General features: G+C 37.6%; 2 protein-coding genes across 7 annotated transcripts in view; both read right to left on the reverse strand.

The window, feature by feature from the left end:
* Positions 1 to 1572: 1572 nt before the first annotated feature.
* The window catches only part of PPP3CC (protein phosphatase 3 catalytic subunit gamma), an 88253-nt gene continuing 72633 nt past the window's right edge, over positions 1573 to 17192 (reverse strand). For 2 of the 6 annotated variants that reach the window (XM_036855942.1, XM_036855946.1), the window contains exons 11-15: positions 11585 to 11611; positions 10584 to 10665; positions 9860 to 9957; positions 3186 to 3215; positions 1573 to 2099 (exon numbers count right to left, since the gene is read on the reverse strand). In XM_036855942.1, coding sequence (XP_036711837.1) covers positions 1882 to 2099; positions 3186 to 3215; positions 9860 to 9957; positions 10584 to 10665; positions 11585 to 11611 — 455 coding nt within the window. In that variant the 3' untranslated portion in view covers positions 1573 to 1881. The remainder of the gene's footprint in view (positions 2100 to 3185; positions 3216 to 9859; positions 9958 to 10583; positions 10666 to 11584; positions 11612 to 17192) is intronic. The other 4 variants (XM_036855943.1, XM_036855944.1, XM_036855945.1 and 1 more) reach the window with 4 other exon arrangements.
* Positions 15912 to 17004, reverse strand: LOC118896902 (pterin-4-alpha-carbinolamine dehydratase 2-like). The gene is made up of 2 exons (XM_036855534.1): positions 17000 to 17004; positions 15912 to 16360 (listed from the first exon to the last, which is right to left on the reverse strand). Exons 1-2 carry the CDS (start codon positions 17002 to 17004, stop codon positions 16024 to 16026), a joined length of 342 nt encoding a protein of 113 aa, XP_036711429.1. The 3' UTR covers positions 15912 to 16023.

Consider the following 17192-nt stretch of genomic DNA (forward strand, 5'->3'; position numbering starts at 1 on the left):
CCCTTTCCCTATTGGGATTGGGGGAGGGAGGAGTATGAGGATATCCAGGTGATGAATTCCTTTTTGATTATAAAGAAATGATGATCAGTAAAGACAGCTACTGGAGACTCTTTCTCTCCTCTTTCAAAGGTTTTACTCACAACCCAATAAGAGATCTTTTATCTCCTTCCCAATATCCTTCCTATCTTTTTTGTTAACAGAGCAATCTACGCCCCCAGATTCCAATCTCCGAAATGCTTTGATCTCTGTCATGAACAAGTTGGGAACTGTTCGCAAGGCACAGGAAAACAGAGATAGATGGGCTAAATCCTCATTCTTCTAATAAAATTATGTTTTGTTTTGAGCCGTACCACACGGCTTGTGGGATCCTAGTTCCCTGACCAGGGATTGAACCTGGGCCCTCAGAAGTGAAAGCCTAGAGTCCTAACCACTGGACTGCCAGGGAATTCCCTGAAATTATGTTTTTTGAAAAAAGGTTTCTGGTGTCCTTGAAGCTCCAAACATAAAGTACTACTGTCTGGGATACTTGCTTTAATGCTGGACTCCTACATCCCAAATGACATTAAGGAATTCCACAAATATGCCCTTTGGTGTAGTGTGGCCCAGACATGCACATTCACTACAAGGCTGACCAATGAGTATTATGACATGGCACCTGTCATCAGGCTAAACCAAAAACGGGAGCCTAAGGATCCCTGAAATTTCCTTCACTAGTTGGTTGTGACCTGAAAAACTAAGGAAAGATTATTCAAACCTTGTATTTGATCACTTGTTTTTGTATTCCAAAATATGCTGACAGAGACTGACACACAGTTCAACATAATGAGTGTTGACAAATGGAGGAACATTCCAGTAATTGATAGACAGGAAATCCTCACTCATCCAATGCCCTTTAGCAAGACTTCCAGTTCACAGGGGTACCATTTTAACCTAGTCAGTTTCCATTACCCCAGTTGGTTTCAAAAATGCTGACACAGAAAAACAGACGGACGACGGGGAGGATAGATGTGAGAGCTGATGCAGTAACACAGAAGGGCACAAACACTTCTTACCATCGAAGGTTCTACAGAGGGCATTTATAAAATATTTAGAAATGTCGCTTCCTTTGCAGATGGGGTAAATCACCTAGTGTTCAAAAATAAAAGCAAAACGATCTGGCAACAGTTAAGAAACCTCCAAAGTTCTAAGCGAAGTTTAAACCAATCATGCCCACGGTTAGATGAACAAATTTTAAGTAATTCTACGAAAATCCCTCATTATTTTTTATTTCGCTGTACTAGAATACATTGAGTAATTGAGAGTCCAGAAGAAAGCAGGTTATTATGGAAAACATTTCCCTTGGCCCTTAAAATCACTGGGTTTGGGTTATTCACTTCTGAGTTCTACTATAATCAAGTTTTCCATAAGAAGAGAAGTTTTAGCCACTGAAATCTAAGAGATCTTCTTCAATGGTACCCTGTAGAAAGGAAAAAAAAACCAAAAGAAAGAAAAGAAAAAACCCTTTTGTGTTTGAAAAATGATTAGTCTGAAATGAAAGATATTACCCTCCAGAAACAAGAGAGAAGGCTGGCCAGTTCAAGTCAGAAACCCAGGGCAGAGGTTTCCAAGGCCCTTTTATCAGGGGAAGGTCCCCTTTATAGCACAAGACTTCACTATGTATCAGACAGTCAGATCAGTTCCTAAAAGTTAGGGGGGAAAAAAAAGGAAAAACAAAACACATTCACTTTTTATGTATATATTAAACATAAATTAAAAGAATTTATAAAATGGTCACCTTTCTTACAGAGTAAATGCAGAGTGTATTATGAATGCACCTCCAGGTTTAAGTTGTTTCAGTTGTTTTTGTTTTGTTTTCCAATAATAAATAAATAAAATTGATTGTTAAGTCTTGGATCCACCTGTGCCACAGCAGGGCTCTGAGTCATTACTGGCTCTTCTCCCCTTGTCACTCCTGTGCGCAGCGTTTGGTTGGACCAATTTCACTGGCCCATCAAAGTACTGGCTATCTTTGCGGGGTGGCATCCGCTCATTAATTCGGTCCAGACCTCGGGCTTCTTCAAAACTCCGGATCCTGTGCTGAAGCGAGAACCCTCTGATGGCTACAGAAAAACAGGAAAGGGAGGAGCTCAATTAGACAGTAAAGCGACCAGCTTTAAGTTTCTTAGCATACAGCAACCTCCTAGAGAAAAATACAGAAGGGTGGCTGTGGAGCACATGTCTGGTGAAGGGACTGAGCAATATTTGATTTCAATTAGCCTGGTCTGAAGCTACTGCTTCCTTAAGGCCCAAAGGGCCACGGAAACTGTGAAAGTCATTTTCATAGCTCAATTAATCATAGCAGAAGTAGACCTGACAAAAAGCCCCAATACATTTGAAAGAGTCTCTTATGGGCCAGAAACGTGCTCAGTGAGAGAGAAAAAAGGCAACACTAGAATAACAGAACAAGTTAAGCAGAGTAGCTGCTCTAACACAAACATCACACAGACCACACAAAAAAGTTTGTTTAGAAGGAGAGCTTTTTATCTTGCACAACCAGGAGCTGAACGTAAGTTAAAAGCCATCTAAAAAATAGTTCCTAGATATTTTCTTTCTGATTGAACTTTTGTGTCACCAAGGAAAGGCATTCCCATTGTGAACCATCTTATCTAACAGAACGATTAAATTTATAACACAAGTTTATCGATTCCAATGGTTTTCATCCTCAGAATTCATAGATAATTTGTTACTTAAAATTTGTTTTCATAGAAACAAAGATAATTTAGCTTGACTGACTTAGGGCAAAATCAAACTAACTCCTATCTACTTTTGCCTCCACTTCTGATGTCCTTTGGAATCATTAGATAAAGAGGCTGATGGTTTGAATTTCTGATAATCAAATGGATGCCTCTTGGATATGGAAGGGCTATGAGATTACACCATTTGAACCCCCATGAAGCTTAAGCTTCAGTCATTGCATTAAAACTGAGAGAGCCCAGAAAGGACTTCAGCTGTGGAGAAGGTCATTTAAATTAATGCAAGTACAGGACGCAAAGGAAATACTTTGTGAGCACGCCTAGAGATATCTCTCCCTTTCCTCACTGTTACAGTTCTGGTGATGCAATAATAAAAGATTTCGAATGTTGACAAAGCTTTTAAAACTAGTAGACAGACACATGATCACATCTATCATAGGAATATGGCCATACCTTCCCGGGCCTCTACCGCTTCTACTGTGGCTGTAAGAGGCAGGAGCAGTGGCATGCAAAAATGAAGGCAGAAAAAGAGTGAGTAAACCAACAGCAATGCTGCCAGCACAGACATCCCAGCGTCCCACCTTTAAGCCTATTCCCGTCCCTAATAAAAGTCGACTAGTTAGAGAAGCGACAGGATTACTGCGAAAAACTAAATTGGGGGGAAATATGAGGTGGGGAGAGTTTCTAACATTGTTCACATTGCGAGTGGCACGAGAGCCTTTCAGCTAATGTCATCCATAGCTAAGACAATGGGGTCAATCAAGCTGGCTAGAAGAAACAAGAGTTACGACGTTTTCCTCATTTTAAATAGCCAGCTGCTAATTTACGTCTTAACATTCACGTATCAAAATATGTCCAGTCAAATCATTTAATATTACAACTGTTCTTTAGTTTGTGATAGTTCAGATGGTATTAGATGAGTAGCTGCTGTGTCCTATTAAAAAAAGTTATTTAAAAGTATTTCTTAATGATTTCAAGCAACTTGTGTGGGGTCCAACTGTCCTTAATGAAAAAGAGTGGCCGTTGAATAACAGACTGGCATTTGGAAGGAGAGAAAAATGGGTTATAAGTGAGGGGTTATTTCTTTTCCGGGGGTGGAGTACTAAGCTGGCAAAGGCAAAAATCTATTCAATTCTGAATACAAATTCATGTACCATCTGGGAGGAGAGACACAGCAGAGGCTGACATTTCCAACCCACATGGCTTCCATTCGCTGTGCAAGAGAGCAGGCCAGTTACTAAGAAGGCCCTCTTCTCCTTCACTTTTGGAAAAGGAAGCTATTTAAAAATTAGTATCAACAGGTAAACTTTCTTGCATCTTCTTTTTAAGACAGTAAAAGCGCTAACATATGAAAAGGTTACCAGTTGTAGCAAGAAAGATCTTATTAGGAGAACCCTGTTAGTTCCTCCAATACTAATTTTTTAAAAGAAGGCAGGGAAGAATAATGAACAGTAACAGTTTGCTGTTCCTGAGGCGTTTTATATCAATCAGAGAGGAGAAACTGGAAGAACTGAAAATTAACTTCCCAAGGCAATGGGGAAAATGGAAACTTGGAATCAACTTATCAACTGCTTACATTTGTCAACCATGTGTTGGCATGTGTTAAAGCAATGTCACACCCTCTCAAATCTCCTCACATAGAACAAACAAACTTTCACAAGAAAATGATAGTGCCTTCAAACAGTACATCACAAAAGCAACTGTTAAGAAGTGGGAGAACAAAGCTTTACCTGAAATTGTATACACAGTGTCGGTTTAATTAGAATTTAAAAGCTATGTCTGTGGCAAAATGTGTACTAGTATCACATTGTTTTGGGTCCTCCTAGAATTGCTTTTTGCATTGGGTATTAAGATAGCCTGCACTGAAGGACATTCCTTATAAGAAACAGTCACATAAAACTGAGAAACTGTTTTTTTTTTTCCTTTACTGAAATATACTTTTCTTTACTGAATGAGATTTCTCTACTGAAATATAATTCACATAACCATAAAATTCACTTGTTCAAAGTGTATAATTCAATGATTTTAAGAGTTGTGCAGCCATTACCACAATCTATGGTTAGAACATTTTCATCACCCCCCCAAAACCCCGTTTCCCTCCCTCATCCTTTCCCCTAACTTTACAGTCAACCACTAAAGTACTTTCCGTCTCTACGGATGTGCCTGTTCTAGACATTTCGCATAAGTGGAATCATATAATATGTGGTTTTAGTGACTGGCTTCTTTCACTTAGCATAATGTTTTCAAGGTTTATTCATGTTGAGGATTGTATCAGTACATAATTCCTTTTTATGACTGAATAGTATTCCATTGTATGAATATACCACATTTTGTTTATCCATTCATCAGGTAATAGACATTTGTGTTGTTTCCACTTATTGGCTATTACAGAGCATGTTACCATGAACATTTGTGTACAAGTTTTTGTGTGGCTATGTTTTCATTTCTCTGGGTATGTAACTAGGAGTGTAACTGCTGGGTCATATGATTCACTGTATGTTTACTCATCTAAGAAACTGCCAGATTGGTTTCCAATGTGCTGCTCCATTTTACATCCCCACCAGCAGTGTATGAGGGTCCTAATTTCTCTCCATTCTCACCAACACTTGTTTCTATCTGCCTTTTTGATTACAACTATCCAGTGGGCTTAAAGTGGTATCTCATTGTGGTTAATGTCTAATGATGTGGAACATCTTTTCACATGCTTATTGGCCATTTGTATGTCTTCTTTGGAAAAATGTCTACTCAATTTTTTACCCATTTTAATTGGGTTATTTGCCTTTTTATTATTCAGTTACAAGAATTCTTTACAGTTTCTAGATACTAGTCTCTTATCAGATGTAAGCTTTGTAAATATTTTCACCCATGCTGTGGGTTGTGTTTTCACTTTCTTGATGGTTCCATTTTTCAGCACAAAACTTTTAAAACTTTTGATGGAGTCCAATTTATAACTGACCTGTTTTTTATCTTATGGTCTTTCCTCTTTATTTTGGCTACTAGGAAACTTGGAGTCAAATTTATGACTATTGGCTTTCACTGGTTTGTTTTCCTTTGTGCTCCAATTTCCAAGCATATTTATTTCCCTTCACTGTGTTAGATGTATACTGTAACTTACTCAAATCCCCCTTGGAACAAGGTGGGGTATAAATGAATGTAGGCTATAAGGCCATATAGGATGGGATATTGTTGGTTGAAGGCTCTCCAAGTAAAGTTACATGAACAATAAAAGATCTTTTTCAGCTAATGCTCCAGTTTGCCAGTGAACCTGTGGAACTGAGACTCTGATGGGAAAATGACAAATAAACTCAGTTCTTGTCAATCAATAAGAGAGAATAAGAAGCTCTAAAAAGTTGGCTGAAGATAGACCAAGGATTATAAACAACAAATCTCCAAATAACACATCCATAAAATTCTCTTTGCTACTTATCCCAGATTTGCAGATTTACTCTTTCAAATCAAGGTTTAGAAAAATTTCATTCAGATTAAAACAACAACTCTGTGAATCAGCAAATTTCCAAAACTTTTCAAGAAAGGATGTATAGGATGTTCCTTTTTTCTTTACCCATATTACTACCCATTAACTCTAAAATGCTTTGTCAGAGTTGCTCTCAGAATATTTCACATGACTAATAAGCAAAGTAATGACAAAAGTATTTTGCTTACAAGAAACTGCACATCTGAGAGGAAAAATTAAATCTGAAACAGTTTACTGATTCTTCCTATGAAACTACAGAAGTTAAGAAAATTAATTCTATACTTCCAAGGAGAAAATGTTCACTATTCCTTATAAATAACTAAACTCTAATATTTCAGTATTCAATTTGAAAGAGAAGGAGGAAATCAATCCTATAAAAAGAAGAGGGGGAAAGGGGGCTGTTCCTATTAATCAATAGCCCTGGAATGTTCACAAAATGCAAAGAATTCCTATAAGAGGCAGGGTGACAAGGAAAAGAAAAACTTAAGTAGAAGCAATTCAAAAAACAAGGGGGGCAAAAATGCAGTGAAACTCTACTTTAAGTTGTTAATGCCTCAACTCCAGTTTTCATGCCTAGAATTAGTCATCCAATGATTTGATCTCACATTTCTTCCCCTTGCTTGACCAGATCTGCTTATTCTGACAAATATCAACCTTTTCATTCCTGGGTTCCATAAAGCCCTCTCCTTAAAGTCAACACCCACGTAATTTTCAGAACTGACACTTTGGTTGAAGAGGTGACTGAGGCACTGTTGTAGGATATGGTTTGCAGGCAAAGAGGCAAACTCCCTTTCTGATTGAGAAACTCTAACCCCCCAAAATTAAGGTATAAAACACACAAGTGAGGCATATGATGTGCATAATCTGAAGTGTACTGCTTAATACATTTTTATATATGCATGCACTTGTGTAACTACCACCTAGATAGTGATATAGAACATTCCCACTACTCCAGAAGTCCCCTGTGCTCTTCTGGGTCCATATGCTCCCACCAGAGGACGTGCCATTCTGACTTCTTTTACCATTGATGAGCCTGCCAGTTCCTTTTTTTTTTTTTTTTTTTTTTTGTTGCTTGTGTTTCTGAGAACAGAAAGCACAAATACCTATCGAGTGTTTCACTTCAGTGCCTGGGATACGGTGAAGCTCTTTTTTATAAAAAATGAATTATTTATTTTTGGCTGCGCTGGGTCTTCGTTGCTGTGCAGGGGCTTTCTCTAGTTGTGGCGAGCGGGGTCTACTCTTCTCTGCAGTGTGCGGGCTTCTCATTGCGGTGGATTCTCTTGTTGCGGAGTACGGACTCTAGGCGCGCGGGCTTCAGTAGTTGCAGCATGCGGGCTCAGCAGCTGTGGCTCGCGGGCTTAGCTGCTCCATGGCATGGGGGATCTTCCTGGACCAGGGCTCGAAACCATGTCCCCTGCGTTGACAGGCGGATTTTTAACCACTGCGCCACCAGGGAAGTCCCAGTTCTTTTTTTTTTTTTTTTTTTTGAAAACAGAAGAATAATTTATTCCAAAAGATAGCAGAAATAAATTCATCCTAAAAAATATACTTTGGCATAATTCTAGTGGGACAGATCTTCCCTCTGAACATGTTCTCCTATTGACCGCCCCACTGGAGTCTTCCTGTCTTGTAACAGTTCTTAAACACTTTGCTGATTCCCATGTAGTGAGCAGGCAGGAGCCACCTTCAAATCCACAGGTTCCAAAGAGAGAGTCATACATGTCTCAGAAGAACAGCATTTTCTCTCTCAGAAGAGCGCACAGACGTTTTATGGAGCCTGCACAGTTTAAGTAGGTACATAATTCATCAAAGTATAGAAAAGGTGATGGGGAAAAAATACTGCATTGTAGAATAAGATGTTCAAATGTGCTGTGAATGTTTAAGGCAGCTGATGGCCAAAATAGGCGAGTCAAGGAAGGTGGTCTAGGTGTGGAGGTGATTTAACATCTCTTCATGACTAGAGATAACCGCAAACTGAACAGGTCACCGACAAGGTGATGATAACTCCCAGCTGGGACCCTCAGGGATGAACCAGGGCTCCAAGAAGCTGACGAAGCCCCAGAACACGTGCATCATGATGAGAGGCACCGCGAGGCCCATATACGCCACGGCTGCTGCCCCGCCGCCTCACTTTGATCCCACCCAGAAATGTTAGTCTGCCTGTTCTTGCACATCATATAAATCAGACAGTCTGTGCTCTTCTCGGCTTTTTTAGTTTACCATGATGTCTGTGAGATTCAACCATGTTTTTGCATGTATTCATAATGTTATTTTTTATTGCTGAGTAAATTCCATTGTATAAATATAACACAATTTATCTATTCTACTATTGATGGACATTTGGTTGTTTCCCATTTTGGACTATTATGAGTAAAGCTAAGGTGAGCATTCTTATGCACATCCTTCGGTGGACATATGCACTAATTTCTCTTCGATAGAAACCAGGCATGGGGGCTTCCCTGGTGGCGCAGTGGTTAAGAATCTGCCTGCCAATGCAGGGGACATGGGCTCGAGCCCTGGTCCGGGAAGATCCCACATGCCACGGAGCAACTGGGCCCGTGAGCCACAATTACTGAGCCCGCGTGCCTAGAGCCCGTGGTCCACAACAAGAGAAGCCACTGCAATGAGAAGCCCGTGCACCGCAACGAAGAGTAGCCCCCGCTCGCCGCAACTAGAGAAAGCCTGCGCGCAGCAACAAAGACCCAACGCAGCCAAAAATAAAATAAAATAAACAAAAAAAAACAGGCATGGAGTTGCTGGGTTGTAGGGCAGACATATGTTTTGCGTTATTGCCCAACAGTTTTCCAAAGTGGTTGAACCAATTTACAAACCCACCAGCAATGTATCTAGTTTTAGTTCTCCACAAACTCATCAACACTTGGTATTGTCACACTTTTAAATTTTAGCCATTCTAGAGAATATGTAGTGGTATCTCACTGTGGTTTTATATCCATTTCCCAGATGAGTAACTATTTTAAGCACCTTTTCATATGCTTTTTGGCCATTTTAATACCCTCTTTTGTGAAGTGTCTGTTAAAATCTTTTGACCATTAAAAAAATTTGGTTGTTTTGTGTTTTTCTTATTGAGTTGTACTTTTTTTTGCCACAGTGTGCGGCATGCGGGATCTTAGTTCCCCGACCAGGGATCGAACCCGTGCCCCTTGTGATGGAAGCGTGGAGTCTTAACCACTGGACCACCAGGAAGTCCCTGAGTTGTAGTTCTTTATAGACTCTGAATATAAGTCCTTTGTCAGACATATGTACTGCAAAAATCTTCTCCCAGTTTATGGTTTGTCTTTTTCCTTTCTTAATCATGAATTTCTGTGAATACACGTTCTTAATTTTCATGAAAGTCATTAATTCAATTTTTCTTTTAAGGTTAGTATGTTTTGTGTCATATTTAAGGACTCTTTATCTACCCCAATGCCTAGTTTCCATACTTTCTTCTGGGAGTTTTACTGTTTTAGATTTTACATTTAAGTTATAATTCATTTTTATTTAGTTTTTGTGTATGGAGATCCATTTTCCCCCAGAGATAGATATCCAATTGCTTTAGTACCATTTATTGAAAGAAGCCCTAAGTTTCAATTTGACATTGACTGCTAGGTAACGGGAGCACACCTTCCATGAAAGGAGCATTTCTCATACTCACCTGTCTCAATAGTCTGCTTTCCTCCTGAGAGTACACCCAAAGGAAGCGTACCTGTAGGAGTCAGGCCCTTGAGAGTCAGCACACTCTCACTCTCTTCCCTGCAAAGGAAGATCAAAGCCCTGGGTTAATGCTAGGGTGTCTACCACTCAGTACCTACAAAGATACTTGAAAGAAGTTAAGAAAAGGTGCGCAGAGATGGAGGAGGATAGGTTCTCCTTCTCCCTACCCCTTCCCTGACCCAAAGAAAGGGATGTTTTCTGTAAATATTCCAATTAATAGCAATTAGCCAGGTCTTGCTTTTCAATTAAAGCCATTTAATAGTCAGGTGCTGTTCTAATGTTTTCCATATATTACCCCATATAATCCTCCAAAGAACCTTGTAAGGCAGATCTGCTATTATCACTCTTTTACAGACCAGGAAAATGAGGCACAAGATCACACAGCTGAGAAGATGTAGAGCCAGGATCTGAACACAGGCAATCTGGCTCCAGAATCCACACTAAATCACTGCACTCACTGCACCGTATCTAAGCTCATACCAAATAAATGTTTGCCAGGCATTTCTAGGCACTTCAACATGTAGGTCTGATTCAAACTGTACTCAACCCAAAGACCAACAGTTCTAATACCAAACTCCAATTCTAAAAACACTGTTCTGAAATCAACTTCTAAATTACTCTCAAAATGCTTTTATCCCACACTGTAATGACAGAGTTATCCTTACCGAAGAATTGAAAAGACCCGTGCCATCTTCCCAATGGCTCTGATTTTATTCTTGATGATCTCCTTTCGAACTGTAGTGCCTCCTTAGAGAATACAAAGAATAAGTGAGTTAAAGGAATATGTTAACAGGTTAGTTTTAAAAAATGCAGGATGAAGCATCTTTCTAAGTTAAATAAATTGTTTTTAAAAAAGAAATCAAGGCCTAAGTTTGTTTAAACAAACCAAAGTCCCAGGAAGTTGTAAGGAGCAAGAGAAAAAAAATAATAGCCCAGAAGAGAGAAAAAAAAAGATGATGTAAAAAATGGAGGGGCCACAAAAAAGACAGACTGAGTGGATCTATGAGGTAGGAACTTATTTGTGGTTTTGAAATGTAGAACACAGGGAAGAATGAAATACACACATATAAACAAAGACAGTTGCTACAGCAAAGATCTCTTTTGAGAATGCTGTGGGCCACCTCAGGATGCAGGGTTTGGCCTGCCAAATGGCAAGTGATGACTTGAGCAGTTGTCTTCTGCATGTAAACACAACACACAGCTAGCTCTCCTGAACTTAGTGAGAGCTGCTTTCATTTTAAAATCCTCACTTACAAACTGGTGAGTTATTTCCTACCATAGACAACTGTGCAGTATAAATTACGATGATGGGTAAGGTATTTTATAAAGCAACACCAAAAAAGTTAACGTTAAGACTTTATAGCCTTTTCTCATCCAAGATTTAGGAAACAGCTCACACATGAGAAGCCAATGTCCAGGCATGCATCAGGTGACCGCATTCAAACGTCAGAAACTAAGAAATGTGGCCTCTCCTTCCTCGCCCCCCAGCTCTAAATATCCTGCAGGATCATACAGCAGGGTTCAGAGGAAACATATACATTGAAACAGAAAGGGAGGATGGAGAGCCTGTCTGAAATTATTCAACTACAACTAAAAAAGTCTAATTAATAGATTGTGGTGGGACAGACAGCAAGTAGTAAGCTCATAGCACATTTTGGTCAGATACCTTTCTGATAGCTTGAAATGTAGTGATCTTCAGGGAGAAGAGACACCAAGAAACAAGGAGATGAAAATAGAAATATGGGAAGAGAAATTTAAGTTTGCATGGAAGAGAGAAAAGAAAAAATCAAAGCAAAATGCAATGAGAGAAGCAGGCTTTTATCTTTATCAGCTCAGAAGAGATATCCTTGGTATCATGATAGAATATTAAATTACAGATTTCTTGCCAGGAGTTTTTCTATTTCTTAAAAGTTTTACATTAATTCACATCTATTATTTTCCAACATACTCTATCCCCATAGATCATGAAAATAAAATTAGACAAAGAAAAAAATACGATTTGTGGAACAAATAATGCTGAAAACAATGAATAAAAACAAAGGACAGAATGAACAGCTTACAAATCTCTTAATAAGAGCATCATGTTTTTATATAATGGATTCAATATCTTCTCATATCTTTCTAGAGATATTACAGTTTTTCCATTTTTAAGTTTTATATTTTCTTCAGAATCTCAAGTTCATCTGAGTTGCTTTTTGCTGTTTTTGTTGTTGTCTCTCTTAGAGACTTTCCCGAGGAGTCCTATAATCCTTGGTGACTGCTCCTCATTAAGAATGAGGAACTAGAAAGCTTTCAGAGTTGGTAGGTGGGCTGCTGACTTGGAGCTTTACATACACAGAGTGACCAGGGTGGGTCTTTGTTAGGGAATTCTCTGTATCAGTACTGAGGATGCATATGGTCACTTAATTCACCTGTTTTGGGCAAAGTATCGATGCCCTCAGTTGTATCCTGGTCCAGAAATTCTTTGGTTTATGCTTTTTAGAGGTTAGCCTCCAGTCTTGGAGAAGAGGCAGCTAGGACTTTAGCTGCCTTTCAAACAGCTTTTACCTACTCATTTTAGCTCAGCCCCCATCTCCCTCCTCCCCTCAACTCAAGGTCCCCAATTCTAGCAACTGGTGTAGGCTACCAATTCCTTTGCTTTTTGAGGATTCTGTACTGGAACTCGGTATTCCCCATTACTAAACCGGGCTTTAGCTTTCTTGAATCAGCCAAGTCAGTAATACTAATTCATTTGTTTTCCAGCTTCCAAAATCCCTACAGAAATCTCCACATTTTTGTAGGCTTATAAATTTGTAAAAATCTCTTTTATCGTGAAGTATGATAAACATACAGAAAAGTACACAAAACAAATGTATAACTCAATGATTTATTAAAAGCAAATGGCCATATAACCAGTCAGGACAATAAACAGAACCCTGCCAGCACCCCAGATTCCCCACCTTGGGCACTTCCTAATAATTAGAGTCTCCCTCTTCCCAAAGAAAATCATTCTCTTGACTTCTACTGAAATCACTTTCTTGCTCTTCTTTATAGTTTTATCATTTAAGCATGTATCCACAAGTACAAGTTTTAATTTTTTTTTAATTTTATGTAATTGGAACAATCAAATAATGTATTTTTGTGTCTGGCTTCTTTTGCTCAACATTATGTTTGTAAGACGCATCCATGTTTTCCCTGTTCCTGTAGTTCACTGTCATTATTGTATACAATTCCACTATATGAATATGCCACAACTTATTTATCCTTTCTACTGTCAGTGGTCATTTGGGCTGATTCCAATTTTTGGCTATGTTGAATTCAGCTGCTGTGAATATTCCAGTGCATTTCTCTTTGCTGCACATATTTCTCTTAAGTACATTCCTATAATTAGAATGCTCAGTTATAGGGTATGTATATGTTCAACTCTGGGTAACAGTTTAGCATTATCTACTAAAGTGGATGTACCAATTTACACTTCAATATATGAGCATTCCTGTTGCTACACATTCTGGCCAACACTTGATGTTATTCATCTTCACTTTTAGCCAATTTGGTAGGTGTGTAGAATCATCCATTGTGGTTTTAATTTGCATTTTCATGATGACTAATGTGGTTGAATAACTTTTCATATTTTTACTGGCCATTTGGATATCCTCATTTGTGAAGTGCTCATTCAAGTCTCATCTCACTGATCTGTAGTTCTTTATATATTCTGCATGAGCCATTTTTTGGTTATGTAGCAAATATCCTCTCCCACTCTGTAGCTTGTCTTTTCACACTCTTTTTTAAAATTTTAATCTAATTTTATTTATTTTTTTCCACCCTGCCGCATGCGGGGTCTTAGTTTCCTGACCAGGGATCGAACCCGTGCCCCCTGCAGTGGAAGCACAGAGTCTTAACCACTGGACTGCCACGGAAGTCCCTTCACACTCTTTAAATAGAGTCTTTTGATAAATACAAGTTCTAATTTTTTAATGTAGTCCAATAATTTCCTGTATCGTTAGTGCTTTTTGTGTCCTGTTCAAGAAATTTTCCTCTATCATCTCAAGGTCATGAACACATTCTATATTATAAACACTAGAAGCTTTATTGTTTTGCCTATCATATTTGAATGTATTAATCCATCTGGAATTTTTTTTTGTTTGGAATATGATAGGGGTCAGGTTTAATTTTTTTCTCAAATAGATATCCCCAAACCATACCAATACCATCATTTTCCTATTACTCTGCAGTGCCACCTCTAGTGTAAATCAAGTGTCCGTATATATGTGGATCTATTTCTGGATTCTCTGTTCTGTTTCATTGCTTGTCTGTACTTGCACTAACAATTCTAGTTAATTCAGCTTTGTAATAAATCTTGATATCCTATAGAACAAGTTCTCTCACCTTATGTTTCTGTAAGACTTTAACTATTTCCATGTGAATTTCAGAAACTATCCTTAGTATTTCCATATAAGTTTTAGGGTCAAATTGTCTGTTAATATTTGACTTTGTATTGAATCTGTAGATCAATTTGGGAATAACATATCTTTATAATATTGAGTCTTCCAATAATCTATGAACATGTTATTTCTTTCTACTTATTTAGATGTCCTTTAATTTTTCTAATAATGTTTTACAGTTTGTTGCTTAGAGGTATCACACATCATCTGTTAGATTTATTGTTAGGAATGACATTGTCAATGGCATCTTTTTAAAAATTTCATTTTGTTTGTTGCTGGTAAATAGAAATACAAATGATTTTTGCTTTTTGACTTTGTATCCAGCAGCTCTGTTGCATCTGCTTATTGATTCACATAAATATCTATAGACTCTTTTAAATTTCCTCTATACACAATCATATTGTCTATAAATGATGATCGTTTTGTTTCTTCCTTCCCAATCTTTATACCTTGCATTTCTTTTTCTTGCCTTATTGTACTGGCTATAACTTCTAATATGATATTGTAAAGAAGTATGGATAGCTGGCATGTTTGCCTATTCCCAGTCACTAAGGAAAGCTTTCAATATTTCACATATGATGTTCGTTATAGATTTTCACAGATATGTTTGTTTGTCAGATTAAAGAATTCCTTTCTAAGCCTAGTTTAAGAGATCTACTGTAAATGAAACATGAATCTTATCCAATGCTGTTTCTACATCTGATGAGGTAATGATTTTTCTCCATTTTTTTCTTAATGTAGTGAATTATACTGATTGACTGAGTTTTTAAATAAAATTTTTTTATTTTAGAATAGTTTTAGATGTATAGAAACGTTAAGATAGCATAGAGAACTCCCTAGTACCCCTCTCCCAGTTTCCGCTATTATTAATATCTTACATTAGTATATGCTGAATGAATTTTGAATGTTAAATCTTCAAACATTTTATTTGAGTAAGTTATATTCTTCTAGAAATCTACCCATATCATCTAAGTTTTAAATTATACTGGTATAAATTTATTCTTGTTATTTTTCTTAATATCTATAGGATTTATAGTGATGTCTCCTTTTTCAGTTCTGTCATTGGTTATTTTTGTCTTATCTTTTTTACTTCATAAGTCTTGCCAGGGATTTATCAATTTTATTAGTCTCTTGAAAAGAGTATATTCTGGTTTTACTGCTCCTCTATACTATATTTTATTTATTTATTTATTTTGGGGGGCTGCACCGCACAGCTTGTGGGATCTTAGTTCCCTGACCAGGGATCGAACCTGGGCCCTCAGCTGTGAAAGCGTGGAGTCCTAACCACTGGACCACCACGGAATTCCCTATATTTTATTTTCTGTTTTCTTATGCTTCTCTTAACGTTTTATTTCATTCCACCTCCTTTCTTTAGGTTTAATGTGCTATCCATTTTTTTCCCCTTAACTTCCTGAGATAGATGTTGATTTTTCACCTTTCTTCTTTTCCAATTTATGCATTTAAGGCTATAAATTTTCCTCTATGCATGGCTTTAGATGCATCCCTCAAGTTTTGTTGTTCTATTTTTTTCTTTCAATTTATATCATTTTGTATTTAAGCACTGATTTTACAAAATGTGGTACAAAGGTGAACTAAATTTACAACTTAATTTGTTCATGTAAATTGCCTTCAAAATACATGGCAGCTAAGATGTGTATAAAATTTTACATACATTTGGAAGAAATCACATAGAAACAGTTGCTTTTTCAACAAACTTGGCTAGTTTCACATCCCTTTTGGTCAGTCCCCCACAGACATGTGAGGTGAGGGGCGTATGGACCTTGTTGTACACACTGAACCATTCTGGGTGATGATTCATCTTCTCTGCTTGTAGAGTAACTTGAGACATAAAGCCAGATGCCTGATTACAATATTTGAAAGAGAACTCCTTGTAGATGGCACCTCTCTCACTTAATTCTGACCATCCTGCTGCTTTAAGGTCAAGTATAACTCGGTTCCTCTCCTCTGCTGTCAACCAGTGAACATCTGCTGAGGTTCTGGTTCCAGCCCCAAACCCAGGCCTGCCTGGTGCACTGCCTGTCCTCAAGTTTTAATATGTACTGCTTTTTATTTTCATTCAGTTCAAAATATTTTGAAATTTTCATTGGGATATATGACCCATGGGTATTTCATTTCACTTCATTTCATTTTATTTTATTTTAATTTTTGGCTGCTCCATATGGCATGCAGGATCTTAGTTCCCCGACCAGGGATTGAACCCGCATCCTCAGCAGTGAAAGCATGAAGTCCTAACTACTGGGCTGCCAGGGAATTCCCCATCTTATTTTTGTTTTAGCGTTTATTTCATGTTAATATTAATCTATCTACAACAGCTTTTCTTTGGTTAGTATTTGGACTATATATTTATTCTCCTTTTACTTTCAAATTTTCTGTATCTTTATGTTTTAGATCTGTCTCTTATAAACCATCATAAAATGTTTTTTAAAAAATCTTACCTGACAATCTGTCTTTTATTCATTTACATTTAATGAAGTTGCTGATAAATTTATCAACATAATTTATTCTATTTGTCCTAGTGTTATAGGTACCTTCCCTCCTTTCTTGCCTTCTAGGTTATTTTTTTTATCATGCCATTTTTTCTATAACTTAAAGGTTACATACTTTTTAAAAAGCCCTCCTTTCTTGAAAATTACTCTTACACCATGCATCTCTTACTTATCAAAGTATAATATTAACAGGTACTTTTCTCCTCTCCCCAGATAATATAGCGTCCTCACACACTTTAACTCCATCCCACTGCCGACTATTATTGTCATATATTTTAATTCTGTCTTTTAAATCCAACAAAAATTATTATTGTTTTATAAGGTCTAAATTCACTTGATTTACCCA

Source organism: Balaenoptera musculus, chromosome 6 (genome assembly GCF_009873245.2).
Source record: "Balaenoptera musculus isolate JJ_BM4_2016_0621 chromosome 6, mBalMus1.pri.v3, whole genome shotgun sequence".
NCBI classification, from domain to species: domain Eukaryota; kingdom Metazoa; phylum Chordata; class Mammalia; order Artiodactyla; family Balaenopteridae; genus Balaenoptera; species Balaenoptera musculus.